This window comes from Sabethes cyaneus, chromosome 3, assembly GCF_943734655.1.
Source record: "Sabethes cyaneus chromosome 3, idSabCyanKW18_F2, whole genome shotgun sequence".
NCBI lineage: Eukaryota > Metazoa > Arthropoda > Insecta > Diptera > Culicidae > Sabethes > Sabethes cyaneus.
The window spans coordinates 215,909,621-215,929,923 of NC_071355.1; the positions used below are offsets into that span (position 1 = coordinate 215,909,621).

A 20,303-nucleotide genomic window follows, 5' to 3' on the forward strand; every position below is an offset into this window, starting at 1 on the left:
GAACCGCAAGAGAAAGACGGAAATGATAATTTTCGTTGTAGATTATTTGATATGAAATACATCAGACGGGGAAGGGCTTTGAGACTTAGGATTTTGGGAAAAGCAGTTGCTGAAGGTGGATTCTGTTGCAGGGTTAGGAAACTGTTCTACAATTTTTCTTAAGATGAAAGTTTTTTTTTTAAAGTTTCTGTCACCCTAGAAGGTGGATTCACAGTCACCCGACTAGTGTAAAACGATGCGCCATATTTTAAAATATGCTTAGACACTGCCCTTAAAAATTTACGTATATTTTACGTATATGAGCGTGTTTTTGCGATTTGGCTCCATCGTACGGTTGGAGGTTGGCAGAAATCTGAGAGAAAGAGAAACCAGGTCAGTGACAGATTGATTGTTTTCTGTTTCTTCTTCTTCTTATTGTTGATGCAGAAAATTTAATTGGTACCATTTAAATCAAGTCAGCATGCTCGTGTTTGTGAGGAATCCTTCCTCTGTTTTATTCAATCAAGCTAGCTCAGTTTACAGTGTCAGTTCGTACCAGTTTCGCGCTGACAGGGTCGGTGCACAAAAACAATCCCAGCTGGATCCTCTCTCTCATCTCTCTCTCAGGCAGACACTATCACGCGGTAAGCGAAAATTTTGGCGGGCAATAGGATTCTCTTATACGTATTAAAATCGTTAACAAGCTTTTGTTTGTTTTGAATGAGGAAGAAATGCTACTAACCATTGCATGTTAACGTATGCATTTAAAAAATGGACTGATTTTAGAGACTTTTCATGCGATTCCTCTGCCACCTGGTGATGAATCCACCTATGCCGTGCCAGTCGTAGTAATCACATTGTGTACAGAAAAAATTGACGGCGTCATCAGTTTTTTTTGCAGCAGCCATGGCGAAAACAGTCAAGAAACTACGCTCGATACTTTGTTTGTACTGCCAGCTCCACTCCGGAGCGAAGAAGGTGGACATCGTAAGCACTTCGTGCACGTCGGATATACTTGATCCGGCATTTACAACAACCTGTACCTTCTGGAAAAAGGCAAGACCATCGAACGGTAGCCTGGGTATAGCTGCCCAACAGTGCTGCGCAACCCTAAAGTTCAGCAGAAGCTGAACAGGGTGCTCCAAATGGTCAAGAAGTAACTGCCTAGAATGCTGAACATTTTTATGCGGAAGCGTCAGTCGAGACCGGTCGGTGCCTGAGCAGCAGGCAATCATCCAGAAAGAAAGACTAAAAGGGCTGGAGAAAAACATCTCTCCGGCAAAATTCGACTTTGTGATCATAATGGATGCCGAGATCTACTTGACGCTGGACGGCAACGATTGCCTGGGGGCCAGATGCTTTACGTCCCCACCACGAAGGTAAGCGATGACGTCAAATTTATCTCCCACACCAAGTTTCCGTAGAAGGTGCTTTGTGGTTGATAATTAGCGAGAAGGAAATGTCCAAACCACTGTTCTTTCTTTCAGGGTATGCGGTGGACGGGGAGATATATTCTAAGAAGTGTCTGCCGGAAGTAGTCACCTTCATCAAAAATCACGAGTAAGAGGACGTGGTCTTTCGGCTGGATCTGCCCTCGGGGCTGGCAAAAAGTGACCATGTGCAAATCTACCATCTCTGTTCACTAAGTTCTATTCCTACCTCCACGTTGTGCCGGCAGGGGTTTGCAACCTTGAATGTCATGCGCAGTGAGGTAACAGCGGCTCCCAGCCACTTTAAGATGGCAGCCATTTTAGAGAGATAGGGACCTTATGTTAACAACCTACTGCTTCCGAAAACTTACCAAGTTCCAGTAAATGAAAACAGAACTCGTTTAGAATTATTGTCAACATCAGTGAAAACATGCATACAAATCGGGAACAAACATGGAAGTATTGTCCATTGCTCAGCAAGATAAGCTGGCCCAACTTGCAACCTGGAGCTTGAGATTTACTCTGGCATACGAAATGAAAATGCTACACGATACTCCAACTCGAGAGGAGTTGGATTCCAACTATGCTCAGGGACACACGCACCCTGATGAAGTGAGAACCGATATACGAAAGGATAAACTCGGCCAGGTTTCGAACATGAGTTAGAAGGAAACTTTGCTGCAATCCAGTGCTTTGCGTCAACAGATGCGGCTGAGAGAAAGGGAGTTATTGCAGCCAGCCAGTGTGGTTGAGAAAATCCCCAAGGCGGACACTCAAACCCTAATGGGCTTCTTCAACGTGAAGACCGAATGTTACAACGTGGACCTTGAATGTGTCATGGGACGCCATGGCCTAGGAGAGATGAGCGATAACCCGGAGCTGTTTACAGAGTTTTGTGGTAATAACAACATGGTCTTTGATGAATCGATCTTTCCCCATAATCAAAAAACCGAATTGCCCCATCTGCATCAGCCGAAAAAGAGCTTTCTTAATGTATGCAACAATCGTAGCACCGATTTTGCATTCATCCATCACATGGCTGACGCTAATGTACTCCAACGCGTCGCACGAGTTCAGGAACGGATTGAGAAATTTGCATGCCGTTACAACATGCCGTTACAACATACGTAGATTGGAGAATCCTGAGATGAAAATGCATTTGTCGAACAACTTGAATCCCGAGCCTCGGAGTTACCACGATGGACCGACATCATGAACACGACCGTCACGATCAGTGACGAAACCCTCGCCAAAGTATCACAGTGGGCAGAGGGACTGGATTTCGGATGAAACATGGAGGAAGATCGACGAGCGGAGTGAAGTGAAAGCCGTCATTGAACGAGCACGAACCAGAGCGACCAAGACAGTTGCCCGTCAACGATACGCCGGACTGGAGAGGGCTGTTAAAAGAGCTTGTAGGCTGTACAAGAGAGCCTGCACTAACTCTCTAGCCAAAGAAGAAGAATCCGCCGCCGTCATTGCACAGTAGTCCAGCAGCGAAAATTAAGTGAAAAGTTTTTTGTGGTTCGAAATAGCTCCCTACAATTTTCAGCAAAGTTGTTCAACTCTAAAACATAATTAATGTGAAATCAACGACTAAGTTCTAGTTTAGCTTGTAAACACATAACACATAATAACTTTTTATTGAAAAGAGATAGAAGAATAATTTCTTCAACAAAGTTATAGCTAAAGATTATGTAAGTAACTTTGCCAAAGACATAGTAGGCGTATTTTTTATAGTTTATATCTCACAGGGCATTTTATATAAAGACCTCTCAAAAATCACCTTTTCGCTAATTACTTCAAATTTAATGGTTTTATTGCATCATAGTGTTTCACAAAGTTGTTTCTCTTATCAAAAGATATATCTTTATAGAACATTGTTTGTTGAAAACTCCTACGTATAACGTGTTCAAACGTTTTTCCTGTGTTTTATAGTCTTTTTCAGAATGGAATATCTCAAAAAGGGGCAAACGGAAAAAATCAAACTTGGCCGTTTCTGAAAGCTTGAAATTTTGTTTCAAACGTACCGTTCTGATTCAAACTTAGAACAGTCTCAAACTTCGAACACTTCAGAATAAAATGCTCGTTAGTATCGCTAATTTATGACATTGAACTGTAGGACTCCTTGTAAGAAATCAGCAGGCGCTGCACAATAGTCGGAAAATTGCGATTTTTGGCCAAAATTATTTTTTAGTTTCAAATTGATTCTAGAAATGATTTAAACTTATAAGAACTGATATTTAGGGTGCTTTGGGGAAAAATGAACAAATGTTTCCGATACAAATATTTGCTTGCCAAAAAAAAAATTTTTTTCTCGCGGGGATTCTCCCATTTTCTCATTGAAACTCTCTTCAGGTGCTAAATAAATTTAGTAACAAAGATAATCAAATTTGTTGAAAGAGTACTTAAAATTTTAAAGACTTGCTAAAAATATGACAATTTTGAAATTATTTTTTTTTCGGAAAACGTCAAATTATAGCAAAATTTTAATTCATGTTTTGATACAACATACTTCGAGCTTTCAGACGCACTGTAAGAAACTGCGGCGACAAGAGGCGACAAGAGTTGTTTTTTTGGTTAAAATTTATGAGAATTTTATTTTTATTATAAGTAGCTTATGGTGCACCTCATTGAGTTTAAATTTGTTTTCATTTCATTTTTTAATAGGCTAAGATATCAGCTTTAAAATGATATATAACAATAATATTTACATCCGCGATAACTATTTAATTTTTTGACTTTTTTAAAATGACTTATTTTTCAAACTTTTGAAATGGGCTACTTTGACGGCTAATTTCTACATGATATTTTTTTTCTATCAAAATTTTATTCGCGAATCATAAAAATATAGACAATTTACTACAAAACCGCGTTTAAGCATGCGCTAAAATGTGAAATTTTACATTCGGCAATTTTGGCCGCTACTTTATATGGAGCCCTTCTTATGTGCGCTGGAAAAAAGTGAGAAGTCAGATTTTAACTTTGTTCGCATACTCTTAGCGTTTCGTGCAAAGTAGCTGTTTTTTCGTTTGCATTGTTTTACCAATTTTAGAACATTTACCTTTCCACTTCGCCATTATTAGCTAAGTGCAAGATACATATGTACTAAAGCATAGTTAAAATACAATATTTCATGCATTATTTCAAAGTTATTAGATAAATAAAAGTGTTCGAAGTTTGAATCACGTTTTTAGGTGTGATTCAAACTTCGAACACCCATGAATAATATCCGGGTTTTTCCGGATTTTCCTTCGGGAAAATGAATTATCTGCATTGTAAAACTGTACAAAGTTAACTTGCTTCAGATGTGGTTTGGTACATAGAGTTTGAAAATATTAGCAATTGACTACAGAAATACGAATTGAAACTAATTATTATGTGAAAATTTTAAATCATACTGTTAGGTGGATTTTAAAAGACAGTGTTTAGAAAAAGGATGAAATTTCACTTATTTAAGTTGAATGACACTATAAACATTAATACTTTTCAAAGTAATACAAGTGTTCGATGTCTGAGACTGAAATATTCGAGCTTTGAATGTCGACCATGAAAGTGTTCGAAGTTTGAATCAAAATCGAACCGAAGTTTTTTAGTGTTTTTTAATGTAAATTAACATTTTATCCTCATTTTTAAAATTTTAACACGAAAATAATTAAATTGTCATGCTATTAAACCATTTATGGGAGTAGAATAAAGATGTTTTAGAACATTTTTCTTTGAAGGAAGTTTCAGAATAGCTTAAGTGTTCGAAGTTTAAATCAGAACGGTATGTGAAAATAAAAAACTGGTTTTCTCCCTAACTCGAGTAACTTCAGTTTAATGTTAAGTCAGACCGAACGCGTTCAAAGTTTGCTACTCTATATGGGTTATAGCTATTATTATTTCAAAATCAAGAATTATGTAGGGGAGTGTCGTCGTGGTTGGACCACGTTTTGGCGTTCGCCCATAACTTTCGTTTCAAAAGGAATTTTGGAAATCTAAATACGTCGTTGCAAAAGTCTAAGAATAAGGTACATTTCCGGAAAGTTTTGGGCTAATTGCTTGAAAAATAAAAAAGTTATAGGCATTTACGAGAAGACAAAAAATGTTGTCATTGTCGGGCCATGTTGTACAGGTTGGGCCACTGCAGAAAATCTAAGACATACGTATTGAAATTCTATATAGAGATATGAAAAGAATGAATTCCGGGAACAACGACTCTTATAGGCTCATATACCCTATTTTTAATTGCATTTTTGCGAAATTTTGGCGATCTTGTATAATCAACATTGCTACAATCGCCTTTTCCGAAGTGTACAATTTCAATGAAAAAAACAATAAAAATCTAGGTTTTTATCGTACTATTTTTGCTTTATTTCATCACATTTTACGTGACTGACATTCTCTAGCGATTATTGCGCTTCTGCGCTTAAAATTATGGTGGCCCAACCATGACTACTCAAGTGGCCCGACCTTTACAAATAGCACTTTTCTAGTATTTCACCTTAGCCTTCCCAAACACCTTACTGGAGGGGATTTTTCTATAGTCTTCGTGTGCACCACAACACACTTTATACATTTTTAAAATTTATCTCGATAATTGCATTTCATGAATCATTTCTTGAAGAAAAGTTCATTGCGCCTGGAAAACTTTTTTTGTAAGGTTTAATCACTGAATTCAGTACGAGTGTTTTAAATACACGATTGAAACTCATAATATTGGGAAAAGTTAGCTATCACAGTAAGAAGTTTTACAATGGTTGTAGCATAGATATCATGAGTTACTAAAACTGTAAAATCGTAATGGCCTGACCATAACAGTGGCCCGACGATAACGACAATACCCTAATCTGATAAGAGTAATATGTAGCTAAGAAAATTCTTGATCGTTTGCAGTCATTAACTTATTTTTTTAAATTTTGGTCCGGTATGATTTGACACCGACCATTTTACATGACAATCAGAAGAAATTATGTCATTGTACGACAAAGATCTTTTGTACTATTGACTTGGCTCTAACCGTCTAACCGTCAAAAAGATATTAGAAAATGCTGCGTAGTAAAAAATAGTCAAACATGGAATAAGTAAACTGAAATTACTCTAGTTAGAGAAAAAACCAGTTTTTTATTTTCTCATATGTTTGAAATAAAATTTCAAGCTTTTAGAAACGGCCAAGTTTGATTTTTTCCGTTTGCCCCTTTGAGATATTCTATACCGAAAAAGACTAAAAAAACACAGGAAAAACGTTTGAACTCGTTATGCGTATGAGTTTTCAACAAACAATGTTCTACAAAAATATGTTTTTCGATAAGAGAAAAAACTTTGTAAACCACTATGATGCAATAAAACCATTAAATTTGAAGTAATTAGCGAAAAAGTTATTTTTGAAAGTCTTTATATAAAACGCTATAAATGATATAGAAATCATAAAAAATACGCCTACTATGTCTTTGGCAAAGTTACTTATATAATCATTAGCTACAACTTTGTTGAGGAAATTATCTTTCTATATCTTATCTACAAAAAGTTATTATGTGTTATGTATTTACAAGCCAAACTGGAACTAAGTTGTTGATTTCACATTAATTATCTTTTAGAGCTGAAGAAATTTGCTGAACATTGCAGGCAGCTATTATGAATCGCTTAGCCGAAAAAGTAAATTTCCACTTAGTTTTCGTTTCTGGACCACTGTGCAATGTGTGAAGAGTAGATTTGATCTGCTAGTAGTTGTGCTTTTTCTGTGCAAGATGAGTGATTGTAAGAGAATACAGTATTCATCTATCATTCGGAGGCCAACAAACGGTTGAGAGAAGCAGATGTGTTCTGTCGCTTTGTGGTTGAGATGAGCGAAATCAAGCCTGGCTAAAAGACATGTCAATCGGAATTCAGAATAAGTATTCTAATCGAAACGACTCTGATCAGAATGTAGAATCGAGGTGATAGACAATGGTTGATTGAATTCGTAATAGGATTTTGACTGAAACATTGTTCATAGCAGCCATATGATCTGTTCTAGCATCGAACCATATTGGTATACTATTTCTATTTCTAGCAGTGTTTCCAAAATACATCAATATTATCGATTGAAACCATTGTTGACGGGTGATTCACAAAAAAAATCATAGTTGCAATTGATTTACTTCATATTCATAGTTCATATAGTTTTAACGTATTCAACTCAATTTTGATCATTTGTTTTGAATTTTGAAAAAATGGCATCTTGTTAATTAAGCAGCTTGAAATTTTAAGCAACCTGTTAATTAAGCAACTTTAGGGAAAATATGGCACGTAACAATTTTTGGTTGTTTTGTCAGTGAGAGTCACGTCTAAATTACAACAATATTTCAAAATTAGATTCAGAAAAACAAACATAAAGAGTGCGCTAGGAAAGACGGACCAGAATTACATCCTACCATGGGTGAAATTAGTCATTTCTAAAATGAAGTTCATCAAGCACGTATGACATGCTGCACATTCAATAAATTATAATTCACCAGTGATAAATCACCTTGCATCACTCTTTTGGCTCACTTGCCACAAACTGGCAATCATCGTTGACATCGATTGGGCGTTTTGATAGCAGTGACATAGAACTACCCCATGTCAACCCCTTTCCGGACGGGGACACACGCACACCCACATATATTTCCTGGAAGGTCCCCAATCTTCCCAGCAAAACGTTACAACAAATTAATCCACTTACTTGACGATCCGGAGCCGGTGCTGCTGGACCCTCGGCTGGGACACTGCCGGTGCTTCCAAGCGTGCTGCTTGTTTGGCGTTCCCCCGTTGAGACTGATGGTTGAGGTGAACCCGTCGCCTCCCATCAGACCTAAACCGCCGGGACCGCCAATGATGGTGGCCCCCGGTGGCGGTTCTAGGCCCGTTCCGAAATACTGCGACGGATTGAAGTTAAAATTACTGATCGAGTTCGAGAAGTGGTGCTGATGGCTGCTAATGAGATTACTCTTCGCCGTGCTAAACTGATTTAGGTTGCACGAGCTGGCGTGATGATATCTGCTGTTTTCGATATAGTCGCCTCCAATCAGGTGGCCACCTCCTGGATTTCCTCCGCCCGGACCGATGGTATTGTACTTGGACGGGAGGTTCAGTGTGTCATAGTTTGGAATGTAGGACGCTGGCTCGTGATGAAACAGGTACAGTTGACCCTCGGTGTCATTCTTTATACTACTGACAGGGAAGCTGCCGTCCGGATTCTGGTAGTAGTAGTGCTGATGTAGGCCGTGATTTAGATAGTTATCATCGAAGTAGTACGGTGGAAATTGTTTCCCAGAAATCGTGCCATTTCCACCCCCTACTAGGTCACCGTCCGTGTCGACTGGATCGCTGAATGCTTCATTATTCATTATGTCAAAGTTTGAGCCACTCTTTTTCAGCTTTGCTCTGACTTTGCCAGCATCGTTGCCAGTGGCTGCGGCATCAGCATTAGCGGTTAGTGTGCGGGTCGATGATTTATTTTTCAACGTCGATTTGAGCGCTGAGCTATGGCCTCCGTTCCCGCAAGCGTTTGTCGGATGCTGGCTTTGCGATCCAACCTGGCTGCCGTTGTTTCCGACATTGGTTGTTGATGCGAAATTAAACAAGTCCGGCTGATTTGAAGGATAATTATTAATGATGCCATTGTTGCCGGCAACCGTGGAGGTCAGGTCGTTCGCTAGGTTCCCTAACGGTGGCTGGTGCTGCTGCTGCTGCTGCTGATGTCCGCCCAGTCCACCGGCGGATTCATTAGCCAACGGTTGTGGGATGCAACTGTAGCCGTAGGATGGCCGCCGATTCAACGGCGGTGGCGGCGGCGGTATCATGTCCTCCACGAATGATGGTTCGTTCTGGAAAGAGCAGCAGATAGTAACACGCTAATTAGCTATTTGAGTTACGCACCACATCATCACATGGAGAGCAAACAACGCAAACAACGGAATTCAGACTGGTGATTGCTGCAATCGTAAATATGTGATGGCGTTATTGGCTGATAGTTTCGTATCACTTAAAGTGCCGGCTATGCTCTTAATGCAAAAAGTATCATGTTAAAAGATAAATTTATAACGTAAAGAAATCGTTCGGAAATTACTAATTTCATTCATTTGCTTTGGAACGTCCCAATAGTTTTATGGAATGTTTTTAAATTGACTAGTTGCGGCTTATTAAGCAAAATAATATACATATCTCATCCAGCAAGGACATTCATTATATTTAAAGAGGAAACAGTTTAAACAAATTAACAGTTTCAGTTTTAGAATTCTACCCCAAAACGACCTTCCCCTGCAATCTCGAATAAAGCATCTGAATGCCTTGAAATCAACGGCCATGCCCTGCAGTAAATTAAAAATTCAATTGGGATCAGACCAAAAAAGGTACATGCAGATAAATATACATAATTCTCCTTTTAGTGTAAACGAAATATACCGAACCGAGGCCGACGGAAATTGCCATAATGTTTTCGGTTGACCTGGGCCTGCTTCCTTCCTTGGACCGGAAGTGACCGTGATGGTTTGCATGCAAAACTGTAAAATGAATTTTTGGGTTTCCCGCATGATAATCGAAAAAAAATCAGATTCGAGTGTGAGCGGTCGTTTGTTTGGTTTTATAATTACCCAGTGCGTACACCGGAACAAGCGCCAATAAAATGTGTCTCTATTAATTAACAACCGAGGTTTGTTCTATTTTCCGTTGTCGTTTCTGTTGTGTAACAAGGAGCTATTCTGTAGCTTGTCGTAACACCCCCAAGCCGTATTCAATTGATTTACGGATAAACATACTAGTAAAAAGTAAATGTTTTCTTATTTGAAACGTGTTCGTTCAAATATTTTCTATGTTTGCTTGTGCAAACTGCACAATAAAGTGTCATTTCACTAGGAGACATAGTTTCGAAAACTCAATTTTCACCATTTTATCCGGTTTGTTACTCTCACCGTGCGCAACCGGATCGAACACATTCCGAAAATCAAACAGGCAAACACAACGCCGCAACCGAGCAATGTAATTAACCCTTTTCCTCGAAAAATTATTTCCATCCAAACTGTACCTAGACATGCATTCGTATTTACAAAGCGAACAAGGGCATATAGGAAGGGGGGGTGGTTGGGTAGGTTCTCTAGCACTTACCTCAATATGGTAGTTGTTCTCCGATGGATAAACCCCGGAATAGTCGTACGAAGAATTGCTCTCGTTGTTGCCACTTCCGGCTAGAAGTCCGACCGCCGCAATCGTTGACGTTGGCCCGGGATTGTTTGCCTGTGTCGCCACCGTCGTCGTCGGTACGGGTAATGTTGTGCTCGATTTTTGCAATCCATTTGATGGCAGCAGTGTTGTTAAGTCATTGGTAGATGAGGTGAAGTTCTACAGTTGGGTGTAGATGATTCGGTGTAGGTGTTCGGGCAGTGGAATGAAGAGAGCAAGATAAAGCGCAATGTTATAGTGCAAAATCAATTACCGTAATTGCCTAGCAAGATTGCGTATATTGTGGGTTTGCTGCAGTTAGTGCTGCCGGGGGGGGTTTAGAGGGGAGGAGGTGTTGGCATTTGGATGGCTGTGGGATCCGTTCATTAGGAAATGGAATCATTCCACAAGCCTATATGTGGTGAATGTGGACTCCAGAGCAGACGAATGTGTTCTATTTGCACTGGTTTCTTCAAAGGGCTCAATGAGGGCTCCGTAGCAGGATGATCGAAGTTGAAAAGCCTCCGGGTGCCAAAAGCCGTTCAGCTGCTACGTACGTTACGTTATTTAAGCTAGAACGTTGTCGGCTTTCAGATTCGTTCAAGTGGTAAGCAAGCTACTTTCTACTTTCTATTCTAAGCAAAGTATGCATTCACAGAATAAATTGCCTTGAAACCATAACTACGATGATGTGGTTAAATGCAAATATATATGTTATAGGATTGTACAAAATGATTTTAGGAGGGTATAAAAATAAATAATAATAAAACGTATTGGCTTAGAACAACTTTGAATCATTTGGGTTCGTAAATTGGTTATTCTACCAATTTATTTTACGATCCATGTTGCATTCTAAATATGCAAATCTCAATTACAGTTGATTTATCAGCATAGACCAGAGACTTTATACAATTCCTTTAAATACGATGTAACTTATTACTTAAAATTATTCAACCTAAGAGGCCAATTCATATGCCTAAATGTCTATGCCTATGCTCTGTATATCAGTTTTATCCATCGAGTTTGTAGTTGGATTAAGAGTTTCATCAGGCCACAATCACACTTCTTGTGACGACGATATCATCATATTGAAAATTTTTATGTGACTTGTAGCACTAGTCAACTTGAAGCAGGCTTGAAACGAATATTACCTGATTTAAGGATCTCGCTCAAAACATAAAATATTTGTCATTGCACGCGCAACTTACGGTTGAACGGGAAAAATAAATTAATAATCTGGGTTATTATTTACTACTGGTTCACATTCGTCAATTTCCTTGCAAATAGTTGATAATTTTTTATGGGAGCCTGAACCACTGCGACCATTAGGTAGATCTATATATTCGATTAGTTAGATCTATTGTGGTCGATAGACGCAAGCAAGTTGATATTATAGCACCACTTATTGTGACGGGTTGATTTGAAATATAATTGCCTTCCAACTAACAAACGAACAGTGAGGCAAAATTATGACAGTTAAAATCATCAATTAGCTAACGTCCTCTGCACATTAATAGTTCTTTTTGACACTTGTTTATCAACTGTGTGTGTGTGTGTGTGTGTGTGTGTGTGTGTGTGTGTGTGTGTGTGTGTGTGTGTGTGTGTGTGTGTGTGTGTGTGTGTGTGTGTGTGTGTGTGTGTGTGTGTGTGTGTGTGTGTGTGTGTGTGTGTGTGTGTGTGTGTGTGTGTGTGTGTGTGTGTGTGTGTGTGTGTGTGTGTGTGTGTGTGTGTGTGTGTGTGTGTGTGTGTGTGTGTGTGTGTGTGTGTGTGTGTGTGTGTGTGTGTGTGTGTGTGTGTGTGTGTGTGTGTGTGTGTGTGTGTGTGTGTGTGTGTGTGTGTGTGTGTGTGTGTGTGTGTGTGTGTGTGTGTGTGTGTGTGTGTGTGTGTGTGTGTGTGTGTGTGTGTGTGTGTGTGTGTGTGTGTGTGTGTGTGTGTGTGTGTGTGTGTGTGTGTGTGTGTGTGTGTGTGTGTGTGTGTGTGTGTGTGTGTGTGTGTGTGTGTGTGTGTGTGTGTGTGTGTGTGTGTGTGTGTGTGTGTGTGTGTGTGTGTGTGTGTGTGTGTGTGTGTGTGTGTGTGTGTGTGTGTGTGTGTGTGTGTGTGTGTGTGTGTGTGTGTGTGTGTGTGTGTGTGTGTGTGTGTGTGTGTGTGTGTGTGTGTGTGTGTGTGTGTGTGTGTGTGTGTGTGTGTGTGTGTGTGTGTGTGTGTGTGTGTGTGTGTGTGTGTGTGTGTGTGTGTGTGTGTGTGTGTGTGTGTGTGTGTGTGTGTGTGTGTGTGTGTGTGTGTGTGTGTGTGTGTGTGTGTGTGTGTGTGTGTGTGTGTGTGTGTGTGTGTGTGTGTGTGTGTGTGTGTGTGTGTGTGTGTGTGTGTGTGTGTGTGTGTGTGTGTGTGTGTGTGTGTGTGTATGTGTGTGTGTGTGTGTGTATGTGTGTGTGTGTGTGTGTGTGCGTGTGTGTGTGTGTGTGTGTGCGTGTGTGTGTGTGCGTATGTGTGTGTACGTGCGTGAGTGTGTATATGCGTGTACGTGCGTGAGTGTGTATATGCGTGTACGTGCGTGAGTGTGTATATGCGTGCGTGTGTGCGTGTACGTGCGTGAGTGTGTATATGCGTACGTGTGTGCGTGTATGTGTGTATGTGCGTATGTGTGCACGTGTGTGTGTATGTGCGTATGCGTGCAGGCGCGCGCGCGTTTGTGTGTGTGTGTGTGCGTGTGCGTGTGCGTGTGCGTGTGTAAGTGTCGGCTTCCTGGTCAAGAACTTTCCAGGAACTACCGTAAGGTATTACGCTGAAGGGCGCTGTGTCATCGCACTGTTCCGCAAATCTGTCAAGACGTGTACCGATCCGGAGATGGCGACCGTGCGTCCATTCCTTCACAGTCACTCTCGTAGCCTGCACAAGACCGCATAGGTGACGTAGGTCTACGTAAGTCTCTTTGTAGCGATAGTAGGACGTATCCAGGTATATAATAATACGATTCTTCATGTATATTCATGTATGTATGTATATACATTCAACCTACATACGCAACGTTTATCAAAATAGTAACATTGTATACGGCTGGTAAATGGTTGGATAACGCGTAAAACAGACCCCATTGTGGTCCCTAGCCTCTTATCTAGCAACTCCTTCCCCTATCTCCACGTGGTACCAGCTGGAATACGAGCAACCTTAGCGGAGATCGGATAACCAACCCAGGTGGAAACTAAGGTCGTATACCAACAGGGGAGGAGGCACAGTGTGTCTCGACACTGCAAGATGGCAGCCCCATCACGAGATTCGGTAGCGTAAGCCCTAGTACGGCTACCTATCTAAACCAAAAAAAAACTTACAACAAGAGTCACGAAATATCTTCTCGGAATATTCGGCATGGACCAAGGCGACGAAATAAGGACATTGAATGGAGACTTGGTACTTGGAACTGCAGATCGCTAAATTTCGTTGGTGGCGACAGGGTGCTGCTCGATCAGTTAGAACCCGGAAAGTTTGGCATCGTGGCACTGCAGGAGATCTGTCGCAAGGGCGAGAAGGTGTGGAGGATCCGTGGCGGCAGAGCCCGATTTTTCCAGAATGGTGGAGCGACCAACGAGTTGGGAACGGGCTTCGTTGTGTTGGGCAAAATGCAGGATCGCGTAATGGATTGGAAAGCGATCAACAAGAGGATGTGCGTGTTGAGGATAAAAGGCCGTTTCTTCAACTACACCATCATAAACGTGCATTGACCACCAGAAGGTAGACCCGACGACGAGAAGGAAGGATTCTATGCGCAGCTGGAGGCAACGTACGACAGCTGCTCACCACGGGACATCAAGATCGTCATCGGAGATATAAACGCCCAAATTGGCAGGGAAGCAATGTATAGACCGGTGATCGGGCCCCACAGCCTGCACACCGACACGAACGATAACGGCCAGCGATGCATCAACTTTGCGGCTTCCCGAGGCTTGGTGATCAAAAGCACCTTCTTTCCTCACAAAGATATCCACAAGGCCACCTGGAGATCACCTGACCAACGAACCTCGAACCAAATCGACCATATTCTCATCGAGGGACGGTTTTTCTCGAACATCACCAACGTACGCTCCCTACGGAGTGCGGATATTGACTCGGGCCACTACCTAGTAGCAGTACATGTGCGCTCAAAACTATCGACTGTTTATACCTCGCGACAAAGTCGCCCTCCTCGGCTAAACATTCGGCAACTAGACAACCCGCGAACTGCCGAATAGTGAGGAAAAAAAGAGCTTGGGAAAACTGTCTGAGCATATCCACGAGAGAGAACTTGGCCAAGTATCGACGAGCGAGGAATGAGTTGACCACGATCCTGAGGAGAAAAAAGTGCCAGAAGGAGGACAGAGATCGTGAGGAGCCTGAACAACTATTCCGGACTAATGATACCCGCAAGTTTTACGAGAAGGTGAATCAAACTCGCAAGGCCCACACACCAAATCCTGACATGTGTAGGGACGAGGGAGGGGATCTAATCACAAACGAGCGCGAGGTGGTCGACAGGTGGAAGCAGTTCTTCGATGAACTCCTCAACGGCGATATAGCAGCAGGAGACGCAATGGAAGTTAACCTCAAAGTACCTACAAACGACAACAGCGTATCGGTTCCCGATCTCGAAGAGATCCGACGAGAAATCGTTCTGCTGAAGAATAATAGAGCCGCCGGAAAGGACCGACTCCCGGCAGAACTAAAAAAAAATGGCCAAGAACCGCTAGCAACGGCACTTCACTGGCTGATTTCGAGGATTTGGGAAGAAGAGAAACTACCGGAGGAGTGGATGGAAGGCGTACCCGAGCAAGGATTGACAACAAAAGTATATCAAAATTATTATATATTCTGCTGTTGATATCAAATAGAAAACATGTTTTGTTACCAACTCAAAATGGCACTTATGATGTCAGACTTTGCTATCATTTTGCTTTCATTTTTATTGAAAGAATATGAGTTGGTAGATTCTATATATGATGTAAATAAACCTTCAATATTTAAATTAATCTATTCTCACTTAAATTTTTTTCTAGTAAAATGGTTGGTTCAAATTATATGATGATAGCAAAATGATGATGATATGATAGTAAAATGATAACTAATTCTGCTTTCCTATTAATATTGTGTAACAGCAAGATTAGTATTCCGTTTGATATTTTTGATAGCAAAAGCAGTATTCAATTTAATTTCTCGACGTGGAATTTTTGCAATCAATTTTGATATTTTAACCGCTAAGTCGACCAAAATGAAATCACACCGAGTATTCAAAATCCGTTACATCAAGATATCAAATTTTGTTTTCAATTTGCTCTAAAACCCTGCTCGGGTAGTCTGTCCCATCTGCAAAAAGGGCGACCGGCTAGACTGCTGTAACTACCGCGGCATCACGCTGGTCAACGCCGCCTACAAGGTGCAATCCCAGATTTTGTTGCGTCGTCTATCCCCAATAGCAAGTGAATTCGTAGAGCAGTATCAGGCGGGCTTTATGGGGGTCCGTGCTACTACGGATCAAATTTTTACTCTCCGACAAATCCTTCAGAAATGTCGAGAGTACAACGTGCCCACGCATCATATTTTCGTGGATTTCAGAGCAGCATACGATACCGTTAAACGCGAACAGCTATGGCAGATAATGCACGAGTACGGTTTTCCTGAAAAACTGACGCGGCTGATCAAAGCTACTCTGGAACGAGTGATGTGCTACGTGCGCATTTCGGGGACACTCACAAGCCCTTTTGAATCGCGCAGAGGGTTACGGCAAGGGGATGGACTGTCCTGTTTGTTTTTCAATATCGCTGTTGAAGGTGTGATCCGGCGAGCGGGCATCGAAACGAGGGGAACGATCTTCAGCAAGAGTAGCCAACTTCTAGCCTTTGCAGACGACCTCGACATTATTACTAGAAACCGTGGGACGGCGGAGGCAATCTACGCCAGACTAAAAACGGAGGCTAGGAGGATAGGGTTACAAATTAATGCGTTGAAAACCAAATATATGGTAGGAAGAGGCTCCCGGAAAAGTAACGTTTGCGTCCCACGGACAGTGACTATTGACGGCGATGAACTGGAAGTGGTTGATGAGTTCGTATATTTGGGATCTCTGGTCACCGCCGACAATAATACGAGTAAGGAGATCCAACGACGCATTCAAGCTGGAAATCGAGCCTACTTTTCCCTTCGCAAGACGTTTCGATCAAGGAGCATACGCCGCCGCACAAAGCTGACGATGTACAAAACGCTAATCAGACCGGTAGTCCTCTACGGACTTGAGACAGTAACTTTACTTACGGAAGACATACGTGCACTTGCGGAATGCAGACGGAAAGCGGAGAGTGGCGAAGGCGTATGAATCACGAGCTATAGGCACTGCTTGGAGAGATTCTCATCGTACACCTGGCGAAAGTTGGGAGACTACGGTGGGCCGGCCACGTCGCAAGGATGCCGGACGACTGTGTAGTGGAATCCGTTCTCTTCAAGAACCCCACCGGCACCAGGAATAGAGGGGCTCAACGTGCTAGATGGCTCGGCCAGGTTGAAGCCGACTTGCGTGTGTCGAGACGCGCAACGAATTGGCGACGAGTAGCCCAGGACCGAGTACAATGGAGAGGAATTCTTGATACGGCAAGAGCCACCCCGGCTCTCGGCTGAATAAGTAAGTAAGTTAGTAATGGCCTTACTTTTAAATAAAAAAAGTGCATTGCCTACTGCGAAAATAGATAATTTTATTAAATTGGCAATTTTTCAGAGCACTAGAGAGGCGTACGAAACGTAATTGAACATATCTGCCTTAAAAAATATTTTTAAGGGGTACCTAACAATTTAGTTCTACAGCTTCTTTCATGTAAGAGATAAAAATTTTCGACCTTCAACAAAGTTTCTTGAAACTATTTTATCTACAATGGATTCAAGAAAAATAACAAAAAAAAATCATCTCGTCAGGATTCCTTACAAAACTCTTTTTTTTTGTTTAAAGAAGATTAAAACGGGTGGTAAAATTATATACGGAGGATGTTTATAATGAAATATTCATTTATTCATCACCGCTGTGTTTATAAACTCTTCCATATATTGTAAAAGCACTACATGTACTGGAAGGAAACGGAGGTCATTTCAAAATTTATCGCCATTTAAAAAGTTTAATGACGGAAAATTTGTCAGCATTTCAATAAGCTCCTCTTAACATATAGTGGAAACTGCTGGCACATAAGTCCTTGTGGCGTTAAAAGTTGACTTTTTTTCCCTCAACCTTTTGAACGTATCGGATGAAGTGGCCACTCGTTCACCATCACCGGCTGCGATAATTCACACCCCGACTCCCTCTCTATTACCCGTATTATGCTGTGCTTCCACCAGACTACCAGACACTACTGCCGGTCGATGGCGGGGAGAATAAATGCATAAAACGGTGGCATTCAACTTACCAGCTTTCCGGAGGAACCGTACTTTCGCTGCCGATCCTTCTCGAGCCGCAGCAGGATCTGAGCGTTTTGTTCGCACGTATAGGTGTGTTGGCGGGGATTCTTCCGATCCAAGCTGTACTGATATAATGGCCTTAATGGATTCGGTATTATCTGCAAATATTTGAGAAACACAATAACGAGAAAAACGGCGTGAGATTGTGCATACTGTGTAGCGAGCGACTGAACGAGTAGGTATCTAACAACACAAGCAGCTAGCGAGCGGGCCGAGTCTTTGGACTGGAAATAGCAAGCTAACGGCCGAAGCCGAAGTGGTTGCGTAAATATTTAATGGTGTTTCATTGTACAAATTTCGGTCTTTCACAGTCCATTGCCCAACAGCGGTGAAGATGCGGGGCAAGGAAAAACGCTTTCCGACGGCGCGGCGGTGTGTTAGTCGTGGTCACCGTGCATTGCCAGTATGCTCAAGTTATGTCTGGTGAGATGGATTTTTCCCCTTGGAGTTACGAACTCGAATGGTTGAATGGATCGAAGGGTAAAGTTGTGCCGGTGTGTGGGCGTACCGGGGATGACCCAGTACGCCTATTATGGGCTGGACGGCTGGAAAGATGAATTACCCCAAATCAATGTCATTTTGGGACTCTCAGGTTGAGGTGTTGTTTGGTACGAGGATGTCGGTGTGCATTTACTAACGTTTTAATATGATTGCGGGTCTGCTTTATTTAGTTTCGGTGGCTTACAACTTGTCGACTTGTGTCTAAAGTAATATGTTGATAGAACGGTTGTAAAGACTGCTTTTATTACCAATTAAATTACTATTGTTCAGACATGTTTGAAAGTAATACAAATTTATTGGTGCCTGATATTTGTTCCTAATTTTCTTTGAGCTTCTGATAAATTTGTGCAGCATAGAAGCAAATCAGAAATATGACGATGCTTTGGCTGGCATTGAGTTTCCTGGCATTATCATAATCAAACAGACCTAACACCTTTAAATGCAGCTTTTGATCCTTAATTTCACTGCGATGCTTGATATGATGGTGCCGATCGATGGTATATCGCTCACGGAAATGTTGAAAAACGCTGTTTGAATTTTCGAAGTGGGTGTCCAAAATTGATTTTTGGTTCGCGGCTTCCATCAAGTATAACTTATTTGAAACAAAATTAATCATGACAAACTTTTCAGTACTGGATGAGGAAGCATTTCAGAATTACTGCTGTCTAAAAATGCCAGATTCGACTGCAGGGCGCCACAGTAAAATGAACAATGTGCCAGTTACTAAATGACTCAAGCTTTAGCTGTAATAACACTCTATGCGTCATTACGCGTCCAAAGAGAGCTAGGAACTTAACATAAAAGAACGACAGTCTTTCAATTTCCTATTCTTCTTCTCGTTTTGTTTCTAAAAGTCGTAATGACATTATCTCAGTGACAGTGACAGTGAGCAAAACTGACCATAATTTAACCTTAAGGGGACATATACGATTAAAATGTTTGAAAAATTCATTTTTTTTATTTCTGATTTTGATTCTACAGTCTTTTCCGCTTGTTTTGATACTAATTTCATGATGATCCGACCACGGGAAGTGGCCGAAAAACGATCATACACATAAGCGTTCCAGTGCGGCGTGGAACAAATTCGGCGGAATACAACGCCGCTCCTGAAATACCACGATTTTCAAACTTTATGTGCCTTTTTCTCAGAAACTACACAACGTATTGGAACAAACTTTGGTTTGTTTTGTTTGTAGTAGCTTGACCAAGACATTTATAATTTCTGAGCTCTGTACTTAAACGAAATACAGCTTGAGAAAAACGAAAAAGAAGAGAAAAGATGACTGAAATCAAATTTTGTCTTCTTTTTCTTTTTTATCTGGCTGTGTTTCATTTGCAAAGCTCAAAAGGTATGAAATCAAATTTTGTCTTCTTTTTCTTTTTTATCTGGCTGTGTTTCATTTGCAAAGCTCAAAAGGTATAAAAGTCTTCGCTATTACCAACAAAACAAAAAAAAATTTGTTCCAATACGTTGTGTAATTTCAATCCGTGAAGGTTGTTCCACGCCGCACTGGAACGCTTATGTGTATGATCGTTTTTCGGCCACTTCCCGTGGTCGGATCATTATGAAAATAGTATCAAAATAAGCGAAAAAGATTGCAGAAACAAAATCTGAAATAAAAAAATTGTGCAATTTTCAAAAGTTTTAGTCGTTCATGTCCCCTTAAGGAGAAATGAGTCGTCATTGATTCTGTAAATTTTAAAAGCAGGTTTTAATATATTCTATGTGTTCAGATTGGGAAGAAGAATACAGTGAATATATTTCTAAACACA

At 41.1% G+C, this 20,303-nt stretch overlaps 1 protein-coding gene across 1 annotated transcript in view; it reads right to left on the reverse strand.

Moving 5' to 3' along the window:
* Positions 1-20,303, reverse strand: part of LOC128742857 (uncharacterized) — a 71,454-nt gene that overhangs the window by 45,770 nt on the left and 5,381 nt on the right. Inside the window, exons 2-4 of the mRNA XM_053839341.1 lie at positions 17,978-18,127; positions 10,515-10,748; positions 8,095-9,238 (exon numbers count right to left, since the gene is read on the reverse strand). Of these exons, the coding sequence (XP_053695316.1) occupies positions 8,095-9,238; positions 10,515-10,748; positions 17,978-18,127 (1,528 nt within the window). The remainder of the gene's footprint in view (positions 1-8,094; positions 9,239-10,514; positions 10,749-17,977; positions 18,128-20,303) is intronic.